General features: G+C 41.5%; 1 protein-coding gene across 2 annotated transcripts; it reads right to left on the bottom strand.

Annotated features, from left to right (window-relative positions):
* Nucleotides 1-527: 527 nt before the first annotated feature.
* On the bottom strand, nt 528-26,434 carry znf1035 (zinc finger protein 1035). 2 transcript variants are annotated; one of them, XM_017433254.3, is made up of 5 exons: nt 26,295-26,434; nt 26,015-26,204; nt 12,535-12,590; nt 10,402-10,459; nt 528-10,324 (listed from the first exon to the last, which is right to left on the bottom strand). In XM_017433254.3, exon 5 carries the CDS (start codon nt 10,281-10,283, stop codon nt 1,338-1,340), a length of 8,946 nt encoding a protein of 2,981 aa, XP_017288743.1. In that variant the 5' UTR covers nt 10,284-10,324; nt 10,402-10,459; nt 12,535-12,590; nt 26,015-26,204; nt 26,295-26,434; the 3' UTR covers nt 528-1,337. The 2 variants fall into 2 exon arrangements, with proteins under 2 accessions (XP_017288743.1, XP_037836354.1); XM_037980426.1 differs by lacking the exon at nt 26,015-26,204.
* Between the last annotated feature and the right edge of the window lie 1,379 nt (nt 26,435-27,813).

Genomic DNA, 27,813 nt, shown 5'->3' with positions numbered 1-27,813 from the left:
TAAATAAAAACTGCTTCTTCCTTCATACAATGATGCTAAAAAGTAGACCTGAACTCATTTTCATTAAGGTTTCATATCATGATATACTAACAAATAAATAGGTCACAACTTAACTTAATTATTAGATAGACTAATGCAATTTCAGGTTATAGGAACAGGGCAATTTTATTGAATTATAAGGCATTCAGGTTTTTCACTGCTCCTGAATTTTGGTTTAGTTTTTGTTAAAAATTGAGATGGATTTGAGACAATGAACAGATCATTTGTTACAGTTACATAACACGTTATGGTTATCCATAACTCTGTTTTAATCCTGCTAACATTTTTTTTTAAAACAAAAAAACCCCATTACCATTAGTTAAAAGCATTTCTAAATATATTTTAGGAAAGTTATACATTTTGTGTTCCAGCTGGTTTTTGAAAATATATCCCAAAATATGTATTTAAAGCTTCATTTGTCATGTGTTTTTGGTTCTTGCTGCATAGAAACAGCTTTTCTCTTTTTAAAAAAAATATAATTATACTAATCATTTGTCAGTTTGTTTTATTTCTGAAAATATGTCATTTTTAGTTGTCTATATCACAACTTTTGAGAAATAGTACATGCTAAAAAGAAACTCAGAAGGCAATAATAATAATAATACAAAAACAAGGAAAGAAACCACAAACAGATTCAAAGTTGATTTTACTCCCTAAATGCATCAACTTACTTTTGTTAAAAAAAAGAAAAAGAACGAAAGAATAAACAGGAAAAAGTAAAAGTCCTCTGGTGGTGAAAATAACACTTCCATTCAAGCATTTTCATGTTTGTACAAGATGCTACTCACATTATTACAAATAAAAAGAAACCAACACAAGAAACGAACTGAAAATTACAAAATTATATATAGTACAGGAAGAGTTCAATCATAGAAAATTTCAAAGGATTAAAATGACCAGGGTAGTCTACGCTTTACATATCGTCACCAAAACTGACCAGTAGTATTTCAAAATATGTTGAACCTCGGAAATCTGAGTCAATAACATGAACATTCTTTCTCATTCTTTTTTTTTAAACATATTTCTGAACACAGATTTACAAACACTGTCAAGAAACTATGTGGCTAATTTACTGTACACAAATCCCTACGATAAAACTAAAAATGTTCACAACTAAAGTCATGTCAGAATGCTCCGTCATAACCATGTTAGCCAAGCGCTTTTTAAATATGCAACAAGGGCAAAAAAAAAAAAGGAGGACCAAAATTTGAAGTACAAGTGGAGGTACTGGTGAAAGGCATGAAGACAGTTCAAAATACCTTAGTTATCAAAGGGTATGCAAGGTAAACATATTGGTACTATTTGGAGGATCTTGCATGAGTCTGTTGATGTTCCTCCAGGAGGTGAGGAAACGCAAAGGCCTTGTCACATTCCGTGCATTCATATACGACCTCGCCGACATGGCTCTCTTGGTGCTGCCTCAGAAGAGACCGCTTGCTGAACGACTTGTAGCACATGTCACAACGAAATTCTCCCGCCTGCTCCTCCGCGTGCAGCCTCATGTGGGCAGACAGATCTTGGGCCGTGCTAAACCTTTCAGAACACTGGACACATTTGAACTTCTTCTCGACCAGTTCAGCTGCGCTGTTGGGGAGCTCTTTCAGGAAATGTCTATTCCTGTGCTTTCTGAGGTACGACCTCTTGGCGAAGGTTTTTCCACAGTGATCACAAATGAACTGCTTCCCATTCGAGTGGTGCGTGTTCTGATGCTCCAAGAGGGCGCTTTTGGAGGAGAACTGCATTGAGCACTCGTTACAGGTGTACAAGTCCTCTCCAGTAACATCAACCTCCTCTTCCTCCCCCGGTGCTTGCCGAGTTGGACTTGTAACCGTTGGGTATTTGGTCTCCATTGTTGCCTGCTGTTGTTGGGAACACCTGTGACGATGGAAAGCGTCACCCCCCAAAAAGGTCCCGCCGCACTTTGTGCACTCATACTCAGATGCTGATGTTGGATGAAGCAGCTCCTGTTTCTCGAGCTCACTTCCAGAGGGGCCAAGTTGACGTTTTTCCCCATCGGGTGCAGTATCGGGGTGCGTGGGGAAATGGTGGATCAGTTCAGTGGCACTGGCAAAACACAGGTGACAAACTGGACATATGAGCCCCTCGGATGGTTTCCCTTCGCTTATGATTTCTGTCAGGGCATTGGCGTGGTTCTCGAGATGCCTGAGGAAGTGTTGGGAGGAGGAAAAACTACTGTTGCACTGATTGCACGGATACTCTCTGTCAGACCATGATGGCCGATGGGTGTTCATGTGCTTCTTCAGATGAGATGCGTGAAGAAAGTGTTGATTGCAGCTTGTGCAGGAATAGGGTCGCTCTTTGGCTTCCATGCAGCCATGTTCTGAAAGCTCCTCTGGGTCTCGGAAGCGCTCCCTACAAATACCGCAGCGATACCTGAACTCTGAGCTGTACCCTATGAGGGTTTCCGACTGCTCACACTCTCCTCTTGAATCTGGAAGAGAAGGGTCGTCACCTGACACAGAATGGCTCTTCCGATGCTCAGCTCTACTGCTCTTGGACTGAAACACCTTATTGCATATATCGCATGGGAAGCTCTCTTCGCGGTGGGTGGACATGTGCTCTGCAAGCTGCGTGGGTCCAGTGAAAAAGAGGTGACACTTGGAGCAACGGTACTGGCGACTCTTGCCGTGAGTATGCTTGTGGGTTCGCAGTGCAAAGAGAGAAACGAACCCCCTGCCACAAGTTTGACACTGAAATTCAGACTTGTGCATTCGCCGGTGCTGCTGCAGCTGCGATGCGTGGAAGAAACATTTGCCACATTCGGCACATTCGTGTGGCTTTTCGCCCAGGTGACACAGCTGGTGGTCCTCAAGGCTTTCCGACGTTGGGAAAGTCTTCCCGCACACGTGGCACGGGAAATATGGCGCAGAGTCAGAGTCGCTGTCGCTGTCCTCATTTTCGTCCTCGTCGCTTTCACCAGTAGTGCTCACATGACTGCCCGACAGCTGTTCACTGGTACCCCGTTCCAGCCCTGCACTCCGAACATCCTTCCACTCTTTTGCGTGCCATTTTTTATAATGGTAAGCCAGCGATTTCTTGACGGGATAGACTTTGCTGCAGAACTGACAGTAGAACACATCGTCTGCGTGTTCTCTTCTGTAGTGGTCGCACAGCTCTGGCCTCGTCCAGAAGCGTTGTTGGCAGAGTTTGCAAAAAAAGGGCTTGTTGGGATCGTGACTTGTTTTGTGTTTTTCAAGATCGGACATGGTGGGAAACACTTTGGAGCAGTGTGCACAAGAGAACTTTTGATTAATGACATGAATCCTCATGTGTTTTTCTAGATTTCCTTGACTAGAGCACATCTTTCCACACATTGAACATATATTTTGCTTCTTCTCTTGTTCCTCCCTCCCGTGGTCTTCGAGGTGACTTATAAGCAACAGGCCATCGGTAAAGCTTTTATCACACTCTGAACATTGATACTGCACAGTTTTCTTTTCCGCACTTGAGCTGCTCTCCATCTGAATTTCAAGGGAACTTTTGGATGACTCGTTCTCTGAATCTTCTTTGGAGGGGATATCGGCTTGCAAAACCTCAGTGTCGGTTGCTGTTTCAGAGTCTTTGAACACAAACTCAGAGTCACAAAGTGCAAGATCAATTTTTGCTTTCAGAGGACCCTCCAGCTCTTGGGTTGTATTAGATCGACATTTCCTTTGGTGATTTCGGAGTTGGGTTCTACTCCAGAAGCCTCTGCTGCATGTTTTACAATTATGCGGCGTTTCTGTGGCATGCACACGCTGATGACCAGTTAGTCCAGCTTTATTGGTAAACCACATATTACACTGTGGGCAAACATACTGTGGAGGGGTGTCACTTTTAGGAGCTGTATCTGGTTTAGAGATTGCATTAGCACCATCACCAAGCATTTCTTCACAACTCTCATCCATAGGTTCTTCTTTGATGTTTGGTATGTCAGACAGAAGCTGCTGCAGGGGAGCAGTGGACTCTGGTGGATTCATTGTTTCCACCTTGTGTGTGCTTAAGAAGTGCTCTTGAAGCTGCGAGAACAGCAAAAATCGAGAACTGCAATATGCACAAGAAAAGCCTTTTGGTGGGCTTTGAGTGTCTGACTGCTGGCTTTTGGAGACTGGTGATGAGCCTGATTTTGAAGCGCAACCCTTTTTGTGATCTTCGAGCTTGTCTTCTTGGAAAAATCCTCCACACCAGTCACAGAGAACGTCGCTACTCTGAGGTTTCTTGTTGCACTTTAACGAATGACGCGCCAAGTGATCCTTTCTTATAAATTTCTCTCCACAGCATTCGCAGAGATGTGGTCTCTCAGAGCAACCTTGTTTGTGTTCTTCAAGCTCGCTCACTGGGATAAAGCCTCCACATCTGTCACAAAGAACTTTGTTGTGCCGAGGCTTCTTCCTGCACTTGAAGTAATGACGGACCAAATAGTCCTTCCTTATAAATTTCTCTTCGCAGTACTCACAGGAATATGGCTTCTCTCCCGTGTGTAAACGAATATGCGCATTTAATTGACCGCTGTGTTTAAAAGAGCGGGGGCAGTAACTACATATAAACTTGAATTTCTTATGAATAAAAGGCTGGATCTTCAGTAGGATACGATTTCTGGTCTCATTAGGTGGTTTTGGCTTGGTTTCTATTGGTTGGTTACTTTCTTCTGACAGTGTAGCATTTGTTGCGCTGGCTGGCTTTCTGCACTTTTTCCACTTCCGGTGCGATTTTAAAGTCTTTTCGTGAGAGAAAGCGGCACCGCAGCGTGTGCACTTGAATGGTTTTATGGAATGGAACATGGTAATGTGTCGGGAAAGTTTGGACTGTGTTGAGAAGCTTTTCAAGCAGACTTTACAATCAAATGTCTCCTCCTTATTAAGAGGATTGAGGTTAAACTTTGTTTGCCACCCTCTGCCAACATCATCAAGACTTATTTTGGGAATTCTGACCTCCAGTCGCGTCTTTTTACCGTTGCAGTGAGACTGGTGCACTTTCAGGTGATCGTATCTTGAAAAGCAGCTGTCACAGGCTTTACAGCGATAAGGCTTCACCTCGTTGTGTTTTAAAATGTGATGCCTCAGGCTTTGTGGTTTCATAAAGGCCTTGGTGCAGAACTTACACTTGTACTCAGGTTCATGCTCTGGTGGGGGCTTCTGTATTGCCTCTCTAAAAGTGTCCATTTTTGTTTCACCGTCACTTTTGGGTTTTGACTGATCTGGAACCTGAACGCTATCACAAGATTCTTCATGCTTAAAACGCAGCGTCTGACTTCTGAATCTTTGGCCACAGCGCATGCATGCATAGGGTTGCACGCCAGTATGTGAAACAAGATGTCTCAAGAAATAGGATGCATACCTGAACCTTTGTGTGCAGTAAGGACATTTAAACGGGAGTAAGGTGGATGCACGTGGTGGTGGTTTATGGATGTTCAGGCTCATTTTTGAAGGTGTCTTTTGGATGTTCTGGTTCATTTCTGAAGGCGTTTTATCAATGCTCTGGTTCATTTCTGATGGTGTCTTTTCAGTGTTCTGGCTCGTTTTTGTGGAAGTTTGTTTGGAATTCCCAGCAGTGAATCTGTTGTCAGCAGAGTGCTTTGCGGTCGCTTCACAGGCTGATTGATGAACACCTAATTTAGGTTTTCCATAGAACGCACCACATATTTCACACGGAAACAGACGTTTTGCCCTGTGGCCATCAAGATGCATTCGATAACGGTCTTTTCGACAAAACTGCCTGGGACATTTAGGACACTGATAATGGTTACTTGAATTTGCTTTGTCAAGGTGATCACTTTGAGGAGACAAACACTTCTGAGTGTGAAATTTGAGGTATATGGATCTGTAAAACTGCTTTCCACAGCTGGTGCAGGAAAACGGTTTGTCTCCAGTATGTCTGTTCATATGGCGCAGCAAATTGCGGCGATCAGGATAATGTTTTTTGCAAAATGGACACTGGTTTGATGAAGAATCTGAAATGTGTGTAAGACAGTGTTTTCTCAGTATGTTGGGATCATCAAATACTTCTTTGCATAAGGAACATTGCAGCTGCTTTGGTGCATTCTCCTCTTTAGCCGTTTCCAACGGCTGCTGTTGCTTTACTGGCGTTTCCTCTTCGGGTTGATGCGGTTTCAGGTCTTTCTTTTTGTGGGTCTTTACATGTCTTAGCAGATGAGCAGGATAATTAAACTGTGATGGACAGTCTGGACACTGAAGCTTTCCCCTTTTGAGGTGTGTTGTCCTGTGCTGAAGCAGTTCTCCAATAGTTAGGAAATTCTTTTCGCAGACTGTGCACTGGTTCCTCTTCTGGTGAATGATTTTATGAGCCATCAAATGGGTGTGTCTCTTGAATCCCCTCCTACATTCGAGACAGCGGTATGGTCTTTCACCTCTGTGATTTTTCTCATGTCTCTTTAGTGACACCAGAAGGTTGAAATTTTTTCCACAAAAGCGACAGTTCAAATCACGATCTTCAACAGTTTCTGATGGACTGTCGCCCTCTTCAGTCTCTTTGTTATTCAGAGTCTCTGGTTTAGACGCAGACAAAACGAAATGTTTATAGTTGCACACTTTCCCAGTGAGTTTAAATAGCTCATGCTTTTTCATATGTTTATGCTTTCCAGAGGGATTCCGAAAAACTGCCGGGCAGTGATTGCATTTGTACAATCGGACAGTCTTGGACTCTGTTAAAACTGGGAGTGCTTGAGTTTCAGGCTCAGTTTCTTTCATTTGTATTTTTTGCACGTCTTCGTTTGACTGTGGTTTGGTCCTATGCCTACTATTCCTCCTCTCTACTGCAAGCCGGTTAAGGCAATCTCGCAGGCAGCTTGTTTTAATGTGTCTATATCTGGTAAATGTTGCCGTGAAGGTAGTTGGGCACAATGGACACGCGTATTTGTCACCAATTTTCTTCTTGCCACAACTTATCTCATTTCTGATACAGTCACGCAAATGCCGAGCTCTGTTGTAGGAGTACTTGAAAAGCCGTGGACAAAGAGGACATTTATATTTTTCGCTTATCTCACTCTCCACTTGAGGGTTCTCTTTGCTGACACTTGTGGTGAACTGCTTTGATGAAACAACCGGCCTATTTCTCTTGTGTGCATTAAAGTAGTGCTTTTTGGTTTTCTGTGCAGTAGCAAACATTTTACCACACACATGACATATATTTTTATTGGCGATGTCAACGAGCTTGACGTAACACTTCTTCATACTTTCATATGAAATGTTCTGCGCCACATCTTTTTGTGGTAATGTTTCAGCTTTGCTAATTACAGCATCCGATTTTTTATCTGGCTGTTTCAACCCCTTGCATCTGCCGGGAGTCAGTTTGTGCATCCGCAGGGAACAAGTCTGTGAAAAATACACGCCACATCCACTACACCTATATGGTGTTATGCCAGTGTGAGTTCGCATGTGCTTGACAAAATGGCGTATTTTTGAAAATACGAGTTTGCACTTATTGCACTCGTAGCGGTCGTAACATCTCATTTTCTTCTCTGCAATGGAGAGTGGGAGGCTTTTGACTGCACCACAAAAATGCTTGTTTTCTCTGTTTTTCATCAGATAAATATCGCAAGTTCTGCAATATTGAAAACTGGACATTGGATGGATACAACAGTGGTGCTCGATCAGCTCATCAACACTCTGGGATGTGTGTTGGCAATCAGCGCAGCAGTGGGAGCTGCTGTTTTCGCTTGTTGACTCTGAGGTCCTTAATATTACAACAGGGTGCAGCAATCTTCTCATTTGTACAGAGCTCATTTGAGGTGCTGGTTTCTTCAACTTGTCCAAGATGTTGTTTTTGCGACTTTTCATATCAGTTTCTTCATGCTGACTTGAGACAAGATTTGTTTCGCCGGTATTGCATGAAGAGTCTTCTCCTGACAGAGGCTCGCCGTACAACAAGCCAGGCTCTGACTGGTCCTGTGTTTGGAAGTCCATATTTTCAAATGACTCTCTTGCATTATCAGAAATTTCTGCACTAGGACTTATTGACTCTTGTGCTTTAAAATTTCCATGTAGTGATTTCTGTTGAATGGGCAAAGTGGCTGAATTTGTATTCTCTCCTGAATGTGTCCATTCTTTTTCCCAGCATGGTTTCATGTTTGCATTTGGGTCATTTAGCTGTAAGCGGGATTCTACTCTTTCTAGCACACTTTGCTTTCTGTCATCAGTTGTCAGAGCTTGGGTATTACATTCTGGAACTGTGTGGGAGGTAATACTGGTTCTTTTAGTGGGACCTTTCCATTCCTTTGAAAGGCATTGATGCAAGTCTGGGTTTGAGCGGTCTGGCTGCAAGGAGGATTCTGGATCACTAACAATGTCTTTAATATTTGTAGATAGGCTGTTACTGGTGACACTATGATCACCACTGTGATTTGGAGAAAAGTTCAGAGTTTTCATCTCAGGTGGACTTTCCATTTCCTGGCAGGCATCAGTGTTTGTGCCAGAAGCATTTAGCTTTGAGCTGGATTCAGGATTGCTTGAAACACTTTTATTCTTCTCATTACTGTCATTTGTAAGACTGTCACTAGTATCATTAAGGGCAGGACAATTTGGGGCCATCTTCTCTGTGGGGCTTATTTTCATTTCTATGCTAGAAGGAACATGCATGCTCGAGCAGTTTGCCTCTGAAGTAGAACCTGCATGAATGGCAGCATCTCGATCATTTACATTATCGGTATTGTCACAAATTCTGTCTTTAGTGACAATGGGACTAACACAGTCTTGATCTTGGGAAAAATGAGTCTTTTCTGCACTTATAAATCCAGCTCTTTGGGAATTTGAGTCGTCTGGACCAAACCAATCCAGATCTGGAGAAAAATCTTTTGCTCTACTTACTACACTTGTAATTTCTTCACCTTTCTTTATTTCTTTTTGATTATGCATGTCTGTGTTGGCTTGATTTGGGTGCAAGCAGGTTTCTGAAAGGTTTGCAACACTAGCATCAGTCAAATGAGCATCATCCATCTCAGCAAGGATTTTAGAACTACTTTCACAGGACTGCTGTTTGGATAACTGCAAGCTGGATTCAATGTCATGACTGCTCCTACTCAAACTGCATTCACTCAGTTCATGATCAATATCTTTAGAACTTAACTCCCTAAGAGCCAGAGGATAAGACGGTTGAGACGCTTTAGTCATAATTTCTTTCTCCTGACCATTGATTTTCCTAATTTTAGTGGAATTTAGGGTTTTCTGCTCATCAGAAATTTCATTGTTCGATGAAGTTGATTTTTCTCTTGGACGTTTTTTGGTATGAATTTCGACTGTTGAGTCTGCATTTGTAAACCCCTTGCTTTCATTCTTCAGTTGCTTTAAGAGTTTGTTATCAGCGTAATTCTGCTTATTGTCAAACAAAGCCGAAGCAGGTGATTTGATCTGATCCTCCTCCTCCTCCTTGTCCACTGGGTACTGATCAATTCCAACTCCAGTCAAGTTTCCAGTCATTAAGAAGTCTGGATATGTACAGTCTTTAAGATTGCTTTCCACATCCTCTTTATGTTCCTGATCTTGAAAACTATCACAGTCATTCCCATTATGTACAGCCTCGCTCCCTGTAGCTGTCATCATACAAGAGGTAGAAGACGAATTGTGTCCTGCATACGTTTTGATTGAAAATACATTTGTTTCTGACACATTAGGACACAGGCTACCAGACTGAAAATCATGATTTCCAGTGTCATTGAAGAAGAATTCTGTTGAGCTGTCTTTTGAACCAATCTCAGTTTTTTGCTTTGGAAATGTGTCACTTCCAACGAACTTACATGAAGGTCTTTCTTCCCCATCGTCTGCATCCGAGCAGCTGCTTACGGACGAGTAATCCTCGAGACACGGTGTGGATGACACTTCACAGTTTTGTTTAAGTCCTTGTAAAACTGGTGTAAAAGATGAATGAAAAGAGTCTGTTGTTGGTAACACATCTGTGGCAAAATCAGGGAAATTGTTATTTCCACATCTTTGCATGTAATCCTTTTCCAGTTGCTCTCCATCAGCTTGCCACTGTGTTTGACAGTACCGTTCGTAAACACAGTCCGATCTTGAATCTTCAGTACGGGGATTTGTGTAGTAGTTTGCGTTAAAGTTCGGATGTGATACAGGAACTTCTTCTGAAGCCGGTGTATCCGAGAAACCATGATGTCCAACAAAGTTCTCTGTATGTTGGGACAGGGTTCCATCTGACTCCGGTGTCGTCCTCAGAGTCCCATTATCTGATGACAGTGGTGGAAGGCTCTGGAAGTATGGATCCCACCCATGAGCCATTCTCTACCAGGACTGAAAATCAGTGCTTGTTGCATCCAATCCTATAAAAGCAAAAAGAACAGTATTACTAGAATGAAATGGCAACTAGTATTTACCCAAAAAAGGAGAAAATACTTACCTCTTATTGGACATACAAGCACTAGCCAGAATGATCAGAGCTACATCTCATACGGAACCTGCACACAAATGGATATAAATTATTAATTATACTTTATAGATTATATAAGCCACAATTTATCTTAAATTGCTTGACAAAATATACTAACGTTTAAACCTTTTCTACTTTGTTTTAGATGTTTTTCTAGTTAAGGAAATGACTAATATTGCCAATTTATTAACAGTCATTGTTTGCCAGAATATGAAAATATCACAGTGAAAAGTTCTCATACCAAAACAAACCATCTTATGTCAACAACTGATGAGTTACTTTGTAACAAACCTAATGGCCTGAACAAAGTTCTGAGCCCCAATTAGGCTTTTTCATATATTCAAATATGTCTAACATACTCTCCGTAGACCTATGTCAAAGAAATTGAGTACAACGACCAGCAGAGGAACATTTAAAATATGCAAGTCAGTAGCACTTGAGGACCAGAAATAAACACCTTGTCTTAGGCTAAAGACTGATGACAAAACTGACTTGTTTAACAAGATCTGGCTTTGTAGACAGACGAAGATGTAGTTATCAATGTACCATGCTTATAGTTCCTGTGAAGTGACATCACCAAGACTGCTGGTAGAATACACTGCGTATTGCATACAGCTAAGTGCATTTAGCATAGCATTTGTACACATAGTTGGTCGGATAAATTATGTTCTCAGGACTTGACTAAGGGCACATTGGAAAAACCTCCATGAGCAGCTATTTGTCAAACCTTGTCAAGAGCAAGACACTGGGATCTATTACTTTTGAGTGAAAACAGTCAGAGACATGGAGGCACATTAGGGGGTAGCCAGGCCCAGAGTACAGTTTGATTCAGACATCAAGAAAGCAACCTGTTGTCAGAAAGGACACTCGTTCATCAAGCAAAGGGAAGCCTTGCACAGGAGCCCCCAGGAGAATGATGGACAGGAGGGCACCAGGCAGGAACCTGAGACATGCCAGAAACCTTGTTACTACTTGTACTTCATTTAGATAATGTAGTTTTATTGTCTTCTTAACACTTCACCAGGGCCCGGGCAGACCCCAGCAGAGCCAATTTCAGTACCTCAAAAAAACAAACAAAAACAAAACCCTACATTTAATCTTCAGCAGTAGCAGACCTGCTTCACATTTTTCTCTTTTAATTGGTGATATTGATTTAAACCTCTATTTAGGGTCTTTTACAATTTTTTTCAACAATAGTTGTCTTTTGCTCAATCATACAAAATTGCGATAATCCAAAGAAGCTTGCTCCACACCACAAAGACCTAAGGTAGATGCGCTCTAAAGGCAGTTGATTGTTTTTGTTTTATATCAGCTGGACCACAAGGCAAATTTTATTATCTGAACAAGTCTGTGGGTCCTGCAGGTCCCTCTGCAGCAGACTGTGTGAAGCCATGCATTTTAAAACCCTGTAGATTTTTTTGGTCTGATTATAGATATTCTTCCTTTAAATGTTTGTAACTGCTTTAAAAAGAAAACCAAAGATCCATAACAGACAGCTCTAACTATGGAACTCTCCATTGTTGTTGAATGTCACGTGCATTAGGGACGTGACTGCATGAACCATCAGACAAATGTTACACAATCACAGCTCACCCTGGTGGTGCAAAAGCAAACATGTAGATCCTTATAGATGGTAAATGGTAAATGGCTTGCACTTATATAGCGCTTTATCTAGTCCAAGGACCCCAAAGCGCTTTACACTACAATCATTCACCCATTCATCCACACATTCACACACTGATGGTGGTAAGCTACAATGTAGCCACAGCTGCCCTGGGGCGGGCTGACAGAGGTGAGGCTGCCATCACACCGGCGCCACCGAGCCCTCTGACCACCACCAGTAGGCAAGGCGGGTGAAGTGTCTTGCCCAAGGACACAACGGCTGAGACAGCCGGAGCGGGGGCTTGAACCAGCAACCCTCTGATTACAGGACAAACCCCTACCTCCTGAGCCACTACCGCCCAGCTGCATACCGTGAGAGTAACAATCCTTAAACCCCAATAAAGCACTTCTACTTCACTTTTTTTAAGTAAAGTAAAAGGATATTCACACCCAACACCAACAGAATTTAAAAAAAAAACAAATAAGAAGAAATTTCTGTACCTGATGGTAAAAATGTGTTATGCCATCAAAATCCTGAAGACGTCAAATCTGGTCATCTGTAAAAAGGAAAAAGACATTCTGTTACTGTAGTTCTACACAAAACAAAAATCAATTCTATTGTTTTCACAATACAAAAGTATGACTATTAAAGTCTACCATGAAGATAATGCATAAAAACGTCATAAGCCAATCAAGAAAGGCCAGACCAGTTAAAGGCACATGAAGACAAATCTCACTTTTCTCCTACTGGAGAGTAGTTAGGGTCTTTGTTTGATGGCTCACAGGAGATGCTTTTGTCACATGTATGAAGGTGTGAATTAGAGGGAAAATGAATGCGTATTAAGTTTAATGCATCATGGCCTTCAGGTCAAATTGACCTGAACTCACAACAGCTTCTCTACCTCTCTCTCTCTCTCTTTTGAGGGCTTCGGGAGGGTTAGTAATTTATCTCAGTTGACAAAATGGCTTCCTTCACCCCCCTCTCAAACCACCTTTGTCTTCTCTGTCTAAAACATGAATATTTTGGTCTTCAGAAGAGTGTCCCTCATCCTTGGGATGAAGGTACACAGCTTAGTCTTGCCCTGAAGAGGTGGCTTTCAGTGTTGAGCTATATGGCTGAGGAGAGGCTATTTAATCTCTCCAATACGGAGGTCTCAACATTCCTTGCTGCATTGAACTGCATACACCACACCTCTCAGTTGGTGTTTGGGTGTTTTGTTCTTTGGACAGTCAAGCCTCTGTCTGAGTGTCATGTAAAGTTTGAAATGCACTAGGATGTTGTCTTTGAGGAAAATCCTACTGAATTTCTCAGATACACCAGCAACATCAACCCATCCATCCCTTTTTTTTTTTTAAACTTTCCGGGTCATGGGGAGCTGGTGCCTATCTCCAGCAGTCACTGTGCGAGAGGCGGGGTACACCATAGGCAGATTGTAAGTCTATCGCAGGGCCACATAGAGACAACCAACCATTCACACCTTAACTCACAGCTAGGGACACTTTAGAGTTACCAATTAACCTAACATGCACGTTCTTGGGCTGTGAGGGGAAACCAGAGTACCAAGAGTACCAAGGGAAACCCATGAATGCACAGGGAGAACATGCAAACTCCACTCATCCCCAGGCCAGGAGGTGAACCTGCGACCTTCTCGACCACTGCTCCGCTGTGCTGCCTCCTACAGCAACATATGGGAGGTCAATGTTTTTGCATTTATTTTTCTTTTCCTCCCTGTTCTGTGGTTTGTTTTCTGGATTTCCTTGCTAACTTGACAAAAGCCCAGCTAGGATATCCACGTTTGGGGAGCTTTTTTATGCGTTTCTGTTGTTTCTTCCCTTCAGTCCTTGTAAGGACATGTTCGGCTAAAATGGTGTAGACTTCTAAAGATAAAGTTTGTGTTCAAGTGGGTGGTAAGAGTCAAACAGACGGTACAGATCTAAGTGAGATGATTTTCTGTAAACCTCAATGTAAACCTCAATGTTGAGGCTTCCATCTCTTTTTATGTACAGGAAAATCAAAAACATATTGCTACTTTCGTTACATTATCTTAAGCATCAATTTGAAATGATTTGTAATCAAACCATGTAAATTTTGATGTGCTCCACTAATACACTAACGTCCCACAGCTGGCTATCAAAAGGTCTTTTCACAAAACAGTTTCATAATAGAAGATAAGCCCTTCTTCAAGGTACCTTGGGTCGCTTACAAAACACCAGTCAGGCTGGCTGTGATATGTGCTTACATAAAAGAAGCTAAAGATTCCACAAATGACAAGTGCACCATCAAGTAGAGTGGAGAGTCTCTGCAACTTGGCTTAGTTTCTACTGTATCTTCCTTGCCAACTCAGAGGCGTGACTGCAGAGGAATGACTTTAATTCCTCCATGCTGCTTCGGTCATTACAAAAAGCACAATGAAATGGCAAAAAGGTACCTCCTGACTGAAATCTTCAAAGGTTATGATTATAAGCTTCTGGCAAATCAAACAGGGCCAACATAAAGAAAGTTCATATAAAGTATTATATCCTTTCAACCTAAGGGAGTAGACCTTTAATCCCAGTAAAACACCAAAGACTAGTACTGACTCTTCCCCATCTAGCTTAGTCAGAACAGATTGCTATCTTATTGTCGTCACCATGTAGACAGAATAACTGAAACTAAAATACAGGCAAAACCTGTTTAAAACAAGCTTAAGTAAAGTTAGCGTATAGTAAACAGTTTTGCCAATTTGAATAAAGTAGTCTAAGAATGGTAATGCTCTACGAACATTGGCATGGTCGGAATAACAAATGTTGCAATATTCTCTACCAACAACAATGCTCTTCCCAGTTTATCACTGGACTAGTCAATGTAATAAGGGTAACTCAAGCTTGAAATACAGTACCTCTGTTAGTAGATGTTAATCTGCTGAACATGTAAGAATCAAGAAATGTGAATATGAACAAGTTCTAACAGATTTGCTCTGAGGCAACATGCTGTATAAGCACATGCAAAATAATAAACGCTTCATTACCAAACTCATGCTGAAATTTTATTGGCTAGAAATGGACATAGAAGTATAAAAGCATAAAGAACCGTATTTTCCGGATTATAAGGCGCACTTAAAAGCCTTCAATTTTCTCAAAAAAAAAAACAATCGTGCGCCTTATAATCCGGAGTGCCTTATATATGTAAGAAGTCGTGATGTTTTAGTACGACTTTGGTAAACTACAAAGCTGCACTGCTTGCAGCATTAAGGCTCAGGTATCGTCAGACAGGGATCCGCACATGGTGCGCCAACCTGAGCGAGCGGTGGAGGCGTTTATACTTGGCGCTTACATTGGTGCAGTATCCTTCCGTGAGTTTTGAACCGTTTGATTACCTTTGTGATCTCTCATAGAGGGATCATATAAAGGCTGATAGAGGCGAACCAGCTCCGCTAGAGCACCAAAATCATCCATTTTGAATGGAGTGCAAGGTGCGCTGTCCGCGCAAAGTTACCAAAATTGGGAGGTGCACAACGCGCCTTATAGTCCAGTGCGTCTTACATATGACAAAAGTTCAAAAATGGACCAGTCATTGACAGTGCGTCTTATAATCCAGTGCGCCCTATAGTGCGGAAAATACGGTACACGCTAGACTACAAATGATCCCAAATGGTATAATAGAAAGCAATCAGACTTAAAGTGTTTAGGCTGTCTTGAGGCACTTTCACAAAACACCTCAAGCTGGGACTTAAGTGCCTTCTGGCTGCCTCTGTGTGATTTCTGAACGGTTCGAGGCGGTGGCAGTCCTTGTACTGTGAAACAAGGTAGTAACCGAGCTGACACTGTTAATGTGAAAAGGTAAGCCAGCTTTGCAGTTCAATAATCTGATGAAGTGATGATATATATGCTCTGTGCGACCACTCAGCTGGAGGAATAAACAACAGATTTTTTACTGAGAGAAGATCGATGATCAAGTACAATAACTTTGCATTTAGTTTAAAGTTACCCACAAAGAGGATTGCAAAAGTGGGATAACTTTTCATGTTTTGTAAACGATATGGGGAGAGGTTTGTCTCACATTTATTGCTTCACATTAACACAGACGAGTTCTGCTTCACGGCTCTTTCTATAATTTTTTCTAACACTTTCAGCTATAATTCATCATTTTGATGTTTAAAAGAAAGGTCATGTAACACCATGACTGTGTGTGGAGGGAGTAGGTAGGAACACCCATCCATAGTCCGCAGATGCTGGTTTCAAAAATACAGCATGGCAGCTTCCACTGGCTTCAATTCCCAATGCCAAGAGAAGGGGAGACAGTTGGTCTGTTAGTATGTTTATGGCAGTGCATGATAGAGGCAGACAGCTTCAGCTCCCAGGCTCGGTCACGCTCCTTAGACCCTCTGTTTGCTGCTGCGGCATATCAAGGCTGCCCCTCCCCCCTCAGACACTGCAGACCTGCGCCTGAGATTGAGTGGAAAGCCCTCTGCAATGAATCCCCTCCTAGGCCTCACTACCCATTCAACAACTGCACTCCTAATTGCATGCCAAAAAAGCTCAGCGGCCTAGATATTAGACTGCATGTCTCCTCCCACATCTGGTGAAAGCAGAATCAGAGTTGGAAGCCCTCAATGCTTCTTTCTGGAAGGGAGGCCAGATCACTTTTATACAACAGTTGCATGTTATATATATAAAAAAAGGCTGCTACATGAAGCCAACTTTGCCTTGTTTTGTCAATTATAAATATGCCAAAAGGCAGATTAGCAGCATGCCATTGTGTTCTGAAGCCCCCCTTTCTAATGTTCAATTTTGGGATGCAGGAAAACTGCAGTTTAATCAAAACTTTACCTTTTACCTTCAAACAGGGACATAAAAAAAGGCCTTGAAAAAACACCATTTTCTAGATTTATCCCTACACCTACCCCATGACAGGTAATTTTAAAATCCCAAAGGATTAAAATGATCCACTGGAAAATGAAAAACCCTTTCGAAAAGCCAATATGATCCACCAATTGTCACAGGTCCCTTTTTTGTAAAGCGATATGATGGAAACAAGCCAATATTTGTCATGCAAAAATAGTTGTCAAGCATGCAGGCATCTAACATTTTTTAATGCTCCAAACCAAACTCTTCACATCTCCCTGCTCTCCATATTTCTGCACCCTATCTCTACAACAAGTGCTGGACACATTGCTTCCTTTCTAAAATAAGCTCAACCGGCTCACTTTATTAACATGATAGAACTGCACAGCGGCACAGTTAGGCTTCTTTCACTCTGCCAGAATTTGTACTGAAGGTCGATGGTTTTTAACATGCGCAAAGCTTCTATAGGGAGTTCGTGATGGTTTGTCATTTTAGTGGCAGCATATCAAAGTCCTGGGTGGAGTGAGAAAGAGCGTGGTCGTAGTGTATTTATGGCAACAGCGTGGATTGGTTGCAGAGAATTTGAAGCAGACTGGCCACGGTGGTCTTATACTTAGGTTACAACTGTAATCGTGCCAAGGTCATGGAAACAACCTAGCGCAGATGTGATTCCTGTAGCAATGTCGATGTGCTAGAAAGGCATGATCTTCTAGTCTGCCACTGCTTCCTGAACTGTCACCGGCCAAGAGAGTTGTGCCAGGGTAAGTGCATCGATTATGGTGAGGGTGCAGAACAGCATCTTGGGGATGTAGAAAATACTAAGACTGTAGCAAATCCATGAAAGTCTTCACACTGAAGGACGTTTTTCAAATTTGCTGCAATCAAGACATGTTCTAATAGGTCATGTGACTTGTGGACAGTAAAGTGGGATCTGAATGTTCTTCCCACGCCAGTGTGGCTTTTCCTCAGGTACGCCAGTCTCCTCACACAGCCACATAACATGAACGCCACGATTCTAAAGCAGCCCCAGTGTATGACAGTTTGTTTGTCTTCATGTTATCCTGTGATCCTATGATGGACTGCCGGCCTATCCCAGGTGTACCCTGCCTTTTGCCAATCAACCACTGGAGATAGGCACCAGCTCCCTCTGATCCTGAACAGAATCAAGTCAATAAAGAAAATGGATGGATAAAATAGCCTAGCAGTGTCTGATGACAGAGCTCTTGTAAATGACACTACCTGAATTCATAAAAAAGTCCTTGTACATTATTACAATCTCAACAGTTCATAATAGTGCTCTAAGAAACCCTACAAACCTTAAAATTACAGGAGATATTGAGACAACTTGACAAACCAGTCTAATCTTATGGTAATACTGTGAACAGGAGTATAATTTGAGGGAGGCTTAGAAAAAAAAATCAAAAACTGGATACTGCCCAACCCTATAGGCAAGACAATTAAAATGCAAGCAGCTGGTTTGTCATATAGGAATGCCAAAGTTGAATTAGTAATGATTTTCACAGTGATTTTTCCTCTTCTTGGCCTCTCAGTTACCAGTGCCAGCTCTTCACTATGAGTAGCTGGGACTGTCAGTACCCACAATCTTATTAGGAGTCTTCTAAATGTCCAAAAACAAGCCAAACTGTCACACACTAGGGCTGCTTTAGATTTCAAGTTTACAGTTTCAGGAATTTAGGATAACCACAATCTAAATAATTGAGAATATATTGCAAAGTCTCATCATCTTAGTTTGAATCCCACTTAAAAGGACACACTTTAAACACAGGTAGCACTGACAAGGAAACTCAAATCTAAGCATTTGTTTTTTTCAATGTCTTTGTCTATTTTGGTGTATTTCAATGCATTATTCTATTGCATTAATGTCAACTTTCCCTAACAAGCATAAAAAAAATCTTACTTTGTACCTTGAAGTCTGCTGCCAACCAAATAACTAGTTATACTCCATTCATTACAACACATCAACCTGGCAACCTGGTCCTCGAGGGCTACTATCCTACATGTTTTAGTTGTTTCTCTGTTCTTCAGTAAGTAAATGGACTGTACTTATAGAGGACCTTTCTATCTAGTCAGGCTACTCAAAGTGCTTTACAACACAATCTGTGCCCTCATTTCCCCATCCACACACACATTCATACAGCACTGAATCTCTACAAAGCTAATCTGAATGAATCATTCTATGAAAACTAATCTGTGCTTTAAACTCTATTCGTACACTGATGGGGCACACAGAAGCAGTGAGGGGTTCAGTGTTTTGCCCTTCGATGTGTGACTCCTGCCAGGAATTGAACATCCAACTCATTCATTGGAGGACAACTGATCTAACCACTGAGCCACAGCCGCCCCAGTCTCCAAGTTCTGCCAAAACCAGTTAATCACTCATGCATTCAAATCACGTGATCAAGACATCTAAATGTTTCTCTTCGCAGCAAAGATGTTTCTCTTTCAAGCAGAGAAACATCTGAAATGTAGATGTTTCTCTGCTTTGACACACTTGATTTGATTGAATGAGTGATTGACAGGCTTCTGCAGAACTTGAAGACATGCTGAAGAGCAGGAAAACAACTAAATCATGAAGGATGGTGGACCTTCAGAACCAGGACAGGGCACCAGCAGTGTAGGGAAACATCATAAACTGAGGTTGGCTTTAATTAATAATTTTTTTTTTTACTGCACCATTTAACTACCTGGATGGAAGAATTGTAAACTGTAGCTTGGAGTAGGGTGTGGAGAAATCACCAGCAAAACGTTCTTACAGATCAGCATTGCAGGTCCACCACAGAGCTCTGTTAAAGACCCTCTTGCACCATAGCCTTGCTGTTTTGTTTTGTTTTTTCAATAAACACACCTTCCTTGGGCACCATTGCAAATCAAGGATAAAATGGCCCATAGAGAAAAGAGACACTAGTGTCTGCACGTCAGGGAAAATATCCCCTGTTTAATGCAAGGATATAATCATAAATATTTGTCAGTTCATATGGAAAGGTTTTCATTTAAAAAAGAAATAAATGGAGAAAAAGAGTTTGCAAGTAGGCATGACTGGCTCACTAAAAAAAGCCCTCAAGTATTCAGTTTGCTTGAAAGGACAAGCGCATGACTGCTGAACACACCTGCAGCGGCACAAGCACAAAAGAACAGGCCCCATTCCCTTCGGTTACATTGCAGGCAGACTCCTACCCAAAAGACACATTTTGACTAGAGGGCAATATGCTAAAACATTTGGTCACTGGTGCTAAGGTTCTAGTTTCCACTTTAAAATTACACTCACTGGCCACTTCATTAGGTACAACATGCCAGGTTGGACCCCCTTTTGCCTTCAGAACTGCTTTAATTCTTTGTGGCATAGATTCAATAAGGTGTTAAAAACATTCCTCAGAGATTTTGGTCTATAATGACACATTAGAATTACGCAGTTGCTGCAGATTTTTTAGCTGCACATCCACAATGTGAATCTCTTGATCCACCACATCCCAAAAGTGCTCAATGGGACTGAGATCTGGTGACTGTGGAGTCCACTGAAAATCAGTGAATCAAGACTCAAAACAGGCAATGTTTTTCCAGTTTCTTATTCTCCAGTTTTGGAGAGCCTGTGTGAGCTGAAGCCTCAGTTTCCTATTCTCAGCTGGCAGGAGTGGCAACCAATGTGGTTTTCTGCTGCTGTAGCCCAAGGTTGGACGTGTTGTGTGTTCAGAAATGGTATTCTGCACACCTTTTGTTTGTAATGAGTGGTAATATGAGCTACTGTTGCCTTTCTGTCATCTCAAACCAGTCTACCCATTCTCCTCTGACATTAACAAGGTTTTTTTTCCCCTACACAAATGGTGCTTACTGGATATTTTATATTTTATTGGACCATTCTCTTTAAACCTTAGGGATTGCTGCGTGTAAATAAAAACAATCTCAGCAGATCAGCAGTTTCTGATATACTTAGATCAGCCCTTTTGGCACGGACAAACTCCACTCCACTTTAAAATCACTTAAATTCCTTTTCTTTCCCATTCTGATGCCTGGTTTGAACTTCAGTAAGTCGTCTTCACCACAAGTACATGTCTAAAGACAATAAGTTGTGGCCATATGATTGGCTGATTAGTCGTTTGTCTTAATAAGTAATTGAACAAGTGTACTTAATAAAATGGACAGCAAGTGTATATTGCCTTTTGTTACCTCACTGATATGTAAGCAACGCACAGAAAGATCAGGTAAAAACCAAGCAATATCATGATTAATCTGGTAAACATGCTACAGTCCTCAATTAAAAAGTCAGAGTAGAGCAGATCATAGCATTTCAGCCACAAAGACAAAGGGCTCTTAGAATAAATGCCTTCATACATAGCTATGCTTATGTATGTTTCTTGATTTCTGACAGGCTATATTGCAAACTGCTCTGCCCACACTATCAAATCACTAAAGATATGACAGAGGGAGCAGCATTTGAGTTTCCGTCAGTCATTCAGCAGCATACTTTCCATCACCAGTGCCTGCAGGAGACACAGTACTTCCAAGGACTCCAGCTGTCCAGCACACAGATTTTGCTTCTTGTCTCAAGGAGACAAGGAAGAACTGTGATGGCAAACTGCATGAACCTCGAGGACCTGGACTTCCACGTGATCCGTGCACAGCACTGCTTTATGCATTCAAGCTAGGAGCAAATGAAAAAGCCAGGGCTGATTCACATGCAAGCTTATCCCAATGTACAAAATAAGGAAATTGTGTAGAATTTCTGGCATAAAGTGATTAATTTCATAGAAAAACTTGTAACTATCAAACATTTAGAGTTAATGAATGCCTAGAGGCATGATTGTAGCATTTTTGAAAAAAAATCTATCATATCTAGCTAAATCTTTCCTGCAGTGGGCTTGTAACTGATTTCGTTTAATGCAAGCTGAAATCCCACTCAGGAATGCACCACTTTCCATTAATTTGACAACTGAAAATCTGTGTCATATCTGAAAGAATACCCTGAAGGTCTTTTTACCTTTCATTTTGGCAACAAGAATCTTATAGGGAATTTATGGTTTACACAGAAGAATATAGACAATAGCCACCATCTACAAGGGTTTACTAGAAGACTTATAGAGAAACAGAATTTCTCATATGTGGACAGGGAACTTCAAGGCAGCTGGCCACTGATGTTGCATGAACAAACCATGTGCTTGGAAGAAAGAGCTTCATCTGTTAGCACATACTATGTCAGAACTGGTAAAGCGGATAGGTATGCAAAATATATTAGCGGTTGCTTATTTGAGAATCTATATTCCAGACAATTAAGATAGACTACGCTTTTAAAATGGATGAATTACAATGCTGTGAGAATTGTCCTGCTTACCTATTACTATTCTTTGGTGCAGAGTCCAAGTGTTCAGCCATATCACTTAAACCAGGTAAAAAAAAAGAACATTTGTTAAGAGAGTTTTGGATTTTGCTGTCTCCAAAAGAAAGTTTTTCCCTTTGTCATACCCAAATAACATCCGACACTCATGGCCGTTTGGCTGCAATCAGAAGTGAAAGCGAACATTTTTCACAAAGTGCTAAAGATGCACATCGCTGTAAAACAAGGTTCATACTGTGCAGCTTTCAATCATCACAGACTAAATCTTTTGCCATGAAAGAAAAAGTACCAAATTTCTGAGTTTTAGCACTCTCACGGCCAAAGGAAAAAAAAAAAACTATGACAAATATCAAGCAGTGTAAGACTACTGCAGCAACCAACGCCTTCTCTTTTTCCTCCTCACCCTCTTGAGTCTGAATCAAATACAGCTTTAAGACCAGTTCCTGCTATTCAATCATTTCTGGACTGATTGCTTTTTGGGTTTTTGTGACATATGAGAGTCTGCTGCAAGAAGAAACTGTACAGTCCATATCTACATATCATAGAGTGTGCCTCAGGTTACTATCAAGAATTAATAATGTCGAGCTTACACATTATGACATATCCAAGTCTAGCTGTTCAATGTGCTTTAACATACAAAAAGCAATACATCCAGCTGATGTCATCGGTTAGCACTGTCATATAGCAATCTAGCATATAGCAAAACTTTGAATACTCTCGTGTTGCACAAATAGCAAAAACTGAGCCATGACTCTTGTCACCGTGAAGCATCTACCTGAATGAAACCGAGAGGAAGACCGATTTGATGCATGAATGCCTGTGTATGATCACAGGTGTTTAGACAGAAAAATGAAGCCAATAATTGTGACAGACTGGTGCTCTATCCAGGGTGTGCCATGCCTTCTTGCCCAGTGAAGCTGGAGATGAGCACTGGCTCTCTGCAACCCTGCACGGGAAAGCAAGTAAAGAAAAAGGATGAAGCCAGTAACGGGAACTTTAAAAAACAATTCTACGAAATGGCTGCAAGGACCAGCCCATCTTTATGCTGCCTCAGGCGGTTCATAAAATCACCGAAGGAGCCAGCCAAATCCCGCACAGACGTGAGCTTTCAGAAATGAAGTGAGCATTGTGGGAACCAAAGGTGGCATGGAGCAGGACTCCGCTGGGTTGATGTGGAGCGCAACGCATTAAACTCAGTTTAGCTATCCTCTCTGTGGTTAACTGAGTTTTTAAAAATTAAACACAAAGTTGATGTGCGTCATTCATCACTCTTCCCTTGGAAATACATCTGTTTGCGGTTGTTTAATTCCACAACTAGATGATCGCAGAAACCATATGTCATTACTTAATCACATTATGGAGCCACAAAGCGGCTTACCTTTTTACACGTCATCGTTTTACCTCTGTTACTACCTCGCTTCGCAGCACACAGGTGCATCAGGGGAGGGTTGGCTTCAACCCCCTTGCCGCCTCAGTCTACTCAAAAATGACAGCAAGTCCTGGCTTGAAATATTTTTCAAAAGTGCCATATGTTTCAAATTACAGAAGGCGCTTACACATACACAATAAAAACTGATGGAACAACACACGACCAGTAAACCTGGCTATTGTGACATATTAAGGGAACAAAGGAGCACCTAAAACAGTTTCATAAGTTATCAATACACCACCTTAAGAGACCTAAAAGACATTCAAGAATTACTTTGCCCCTTGTGAAACAGAAAGCGTAGCATTTGTTCTTTTTGATGACAACAACATACCTTGTGACATGAGAACAACCATTATCTTGTTCAAGGGTTTAAAAACTGTTTAAATATAGGAAACCTTTGTGCTGCCATAGCCCATTTAAACTCAGCGTTTACATGATTAAAGGGCAATACAATAAAGATGCAAACAACACAAAGAAAATGATATATTGACTTCCATCTAGCTCTGCAAAGACAACAGAACTGTGGACTTATCTTCCAGTTTGCCACCAATAAATCAGGCTGCAGGGGTATCGCAGAGGAGCAAGTGTGCAACGTCATCTGACTACCTGCTATTTGGCGCAGTCAGCTTCTGCAGCACACCTGCCAGAGACTCAAAAACCCCACAGCAGGTAAGCTTGAAAGAATTAAAGGTAGATATGGAGCCTGTCAGTATTGTTTGGGGAGAGGAACCTTTAGAAACTGAGGATGGAAAATACCATTCTAAAAAATAATGACAAGAAGTAAAAAAAATTTCCATGACACTAATTAAAGTCAATAAAAGTTAGTAATAATGTTTGTGTGTACTCCTAATTTGAATGTATTTAAAAAGTTAGAGGGGTGTCTAAGTTGTTTTTTGGAAAAATGGACACCTCTATTTACAACTAACAATATGAATCAGAGCGCAATCTGCATCTGGGCCATAAATAGGCACAACACAATTGTTTATAGGACGTTGTTATGTCTGGCCACTTAAACAAGCACTAACGGCTAATATAATTGTCGTCTAACTTTATATGTCCACTGTGGAGAATTACAACTGCCAGCTGGTGTAAAATAAAAATAAATAAAAAAAATCAAGGGTCTTGTTGTTATAAGATGCAGCTGTAAATGTAATCTAGATTATAATGCTTTCACATAGTGTATAATCCCACTCATTAGTTATATTCTCTTTTCACTACATTATTAAAATGAACTTCTTGACTCAGCAGCCACTTTATTCACCAGTAAATTCAAATGCAGTCAAATGTAGAAGCTAAAATGATTTTTTTTCGTATGGGTAATAATGATCATTTTAAGCATATATCCTCAAAAACAGGACAACACAGGACTGTGCAACCTTCCTACGAGATCCTGAGAAATAAACAAATCACTGAAAAACATCTCTAGATGTTTTGAGTAATGACACAAGACATTTTAGATTTAAGGACTGCCAAAAAACAAATCACACAGCTGTAAAAAAACAAAAAACATATACATACATACATACATATATATATATATATATATATATATATATATATATAAAATAAAGCAGATAATAAAGTGTTTATGTTTTGTGCCAAAAAAGCATGAGATTAAAAGTGTATTTATTTTATTTCCTGTTTGGTCAGCACAGCACATGCTGTAAAAATTGGTATTTTATGCCAGAACAAGCAGGTGTTTTTGACTTTTACCCCTGTTCTCCAACAAGTTCTTCTCAGCCTGAGACACTTCAGAGAAGTAAGAAATGATCCCAAATCCATCAGAATCAACACTACACCAGAGAACCAGTGAACTTGTCCAAAAATGCATCACTTAAGATGTTATAAGTTACAGAAATTCAATTTGAAGACTGCAAATTGTGCAGAAATGTGTAACTAATAAGGCATTAGAGTGGCAGCTGAGTTCTTTTGTTTGTAATATACTTGCAAATATTATAAAAACGTTTTCAAGTGGCACTGTAAGTTTACACATCACCAAAAACACATTGGGCAAAGGTTGGTTTTACGTTTTAATTCCGACAAAGATGAGCAGATGCAATCAGCTCACTGTGTGTACCCATCTGATAGCACTGTTTGCCCTCTGGTACAGTCAGATGCTGTGGTTTTGGCCAGCCTGCACCACGAGCAAAAAAAGACAAAAAACAAAACGAAAAAAAAGAAACAACAGTGGGACAGTGTGCTCAAGAAAACACTCCTAAACACAGCTGCGGTGCGCTTTGTGGCTCCAGCCACGTGTTTGATCATTTTTACACTGGCGTTAGCCAATGTCCTAACCTAACAGGAGCTAGCTTCCTGATTAGCATGATGCTAACTAGCGCCGCAACAACGGCTAATGGCTTCTGTTTATCAGGAGTCCTTACCAGATCTCAGAGCTCCGGGTTGCTCTTGTGCGCTTCGCTGCCAGATATTCTTTGAGGTTTATGTCTTGCTTGTAACCTTCACACGTCGGCTTTGTTTATCAGCAGAAAGAGAAACCAGTTGCCCCTTCCTCGACGTCTTCTTTCTTCTTAATGAAAACCGTCTGGATCTTCTTCTCCTTTTTTTTTCTACCTTAGTTTTTTTTATGGACTCAGTGAGAGCCGATTTTGCACGGTTAATCAGAAAGCCTCGCGAGCTTTACAACACGACGTAATTACTTACCACGTAAATCCCCCGGATTGAGACGCTACATTTAGATCCGCCTCCATTAACTGTATTTGCGTATTTATGGACAATGAGACCGAACTTGTGCGTGGGTTACACAAGCATCTGCTTACAACCAATAACAAGGTGCGGAGACTCGGAGGAAGCCCGCCCCCTTCGGGCTCCGTGGCGCCCTCCCTGACACAGTCTGGTGGGGCGGCTGCACGGCTCCTTCCGGACGAGCGCACCCTGGTCCCAGGTTCTGCAGAGGCACGGAGTCAGTGCTGTCTGTGGTGGTGGTGTGGAGACCCAGATCACTGGTGCCCTCCCCTGAGCATGTTCAAAACCATCCTGCTCGTGCTGCTGCAGTATCTGCAGTCATTTGTGCACTAAGACCAACCTGCAGACTCCTGTGGATGGACCTGGCATTTAAAGGGTTAAGTTGACACATCCATTTTGTGTGCAGGGACTTGCCATAAAATGGCGCCACCTTTTCCAGTGCTGGTCCACTCCAATCCCTCCCCAGCACTGCAGGCATGTGCGAGAACTAGGTCCCACAGTGAAAACAAAGGCTGAAAAATCTTAAAGGCTACCACTGATAGAGAACAGGAATGCACAGAAATGTTTATTATTCTGTAACCGTACAGTTAAAGTTAGTGCACACATGGTTCCACAGTGCTGATTTAATTTCCTAGGAATGATCAGATGACATAAATAATTCAAGACCATCCAATGTATTTAAATGTGTACTTTAGACTTGTGCCAATACCTATGAAAGGCAGACCAAAGGTGCTGCAGATTTTTTTGATGATATGATTTAAAAAGCACTAGCATCCTCCCCAGGGCTTTCGTGGCTTTAGTGCACCCCCCCCCCACACACACACACACACTTTAATTACCATTCTGTGTATGTTACGCAGTATCTGCAGGCATTTGTGCAATAAGACCAACCTGCTAACTCCTCTGGATGTACCTGGCATTTAAAGGGTTAAGGTGCACACATCCATTTTGTGTGCAGGACTTGCCATAAAATGGTGCCGGTGCTGGTTCCCTTACAAACTCTCTCAGGACAGTAGGCATGTGCGAGAACTAGGTCCCATAGAACAAATACAAAAGGGAAGAATAGAAAAAGGATCTCCAAGCCTACTGCTGGCTGAAAGAGAGAACAGGAGCTTACAGGCATTTATTATCATGTAACCATACAGTTCTAGCTGGTTTACTCATGGTCCAACATCATTGTTTTATCTTCCTAAGAACGAGAAGATGACAACATAAATAATTCTAGACTATCCAGTGCATTTAAATATGTACTTGAGGCTTGTGGTAAGAATTATGAAAGGCAGACCAAAGGCACTACAGTTTGTTTTCATGGTGTGACTTAGTGAGCACTGGAGTTCTCCCGAGGGCTTTAGAGCCCCCCTGAGCACTGTCATAGCCATTCTGCGTATGCTACTGCAGGATCTGCTATCATTTGGGCATAAAGACCAACCTCCTGAGTCCTCTGAATGTACCTGGCATTTAAAGGGTTACGTTGCAC

Source organism: Kryptolebias marmoratus, linkage group LG16 (genome assembly GCF_001649575.2).
Source record: "Kryptolebias marmoratus isolate JLee-2015 linkage group LG16, ASM164957v2, whole genome shotgun sequence".
Classification (NCBI taxonomy): Eukaryota; Metazoa; Chordata; class Actinopteri; order Cyprinodontiformes; family Rivulidae; genus Kryptolebias; species Kryptolebias marmoratus.
This window is presented reverse-complemented; position numbering and strand designations above follow the sequence as displayed.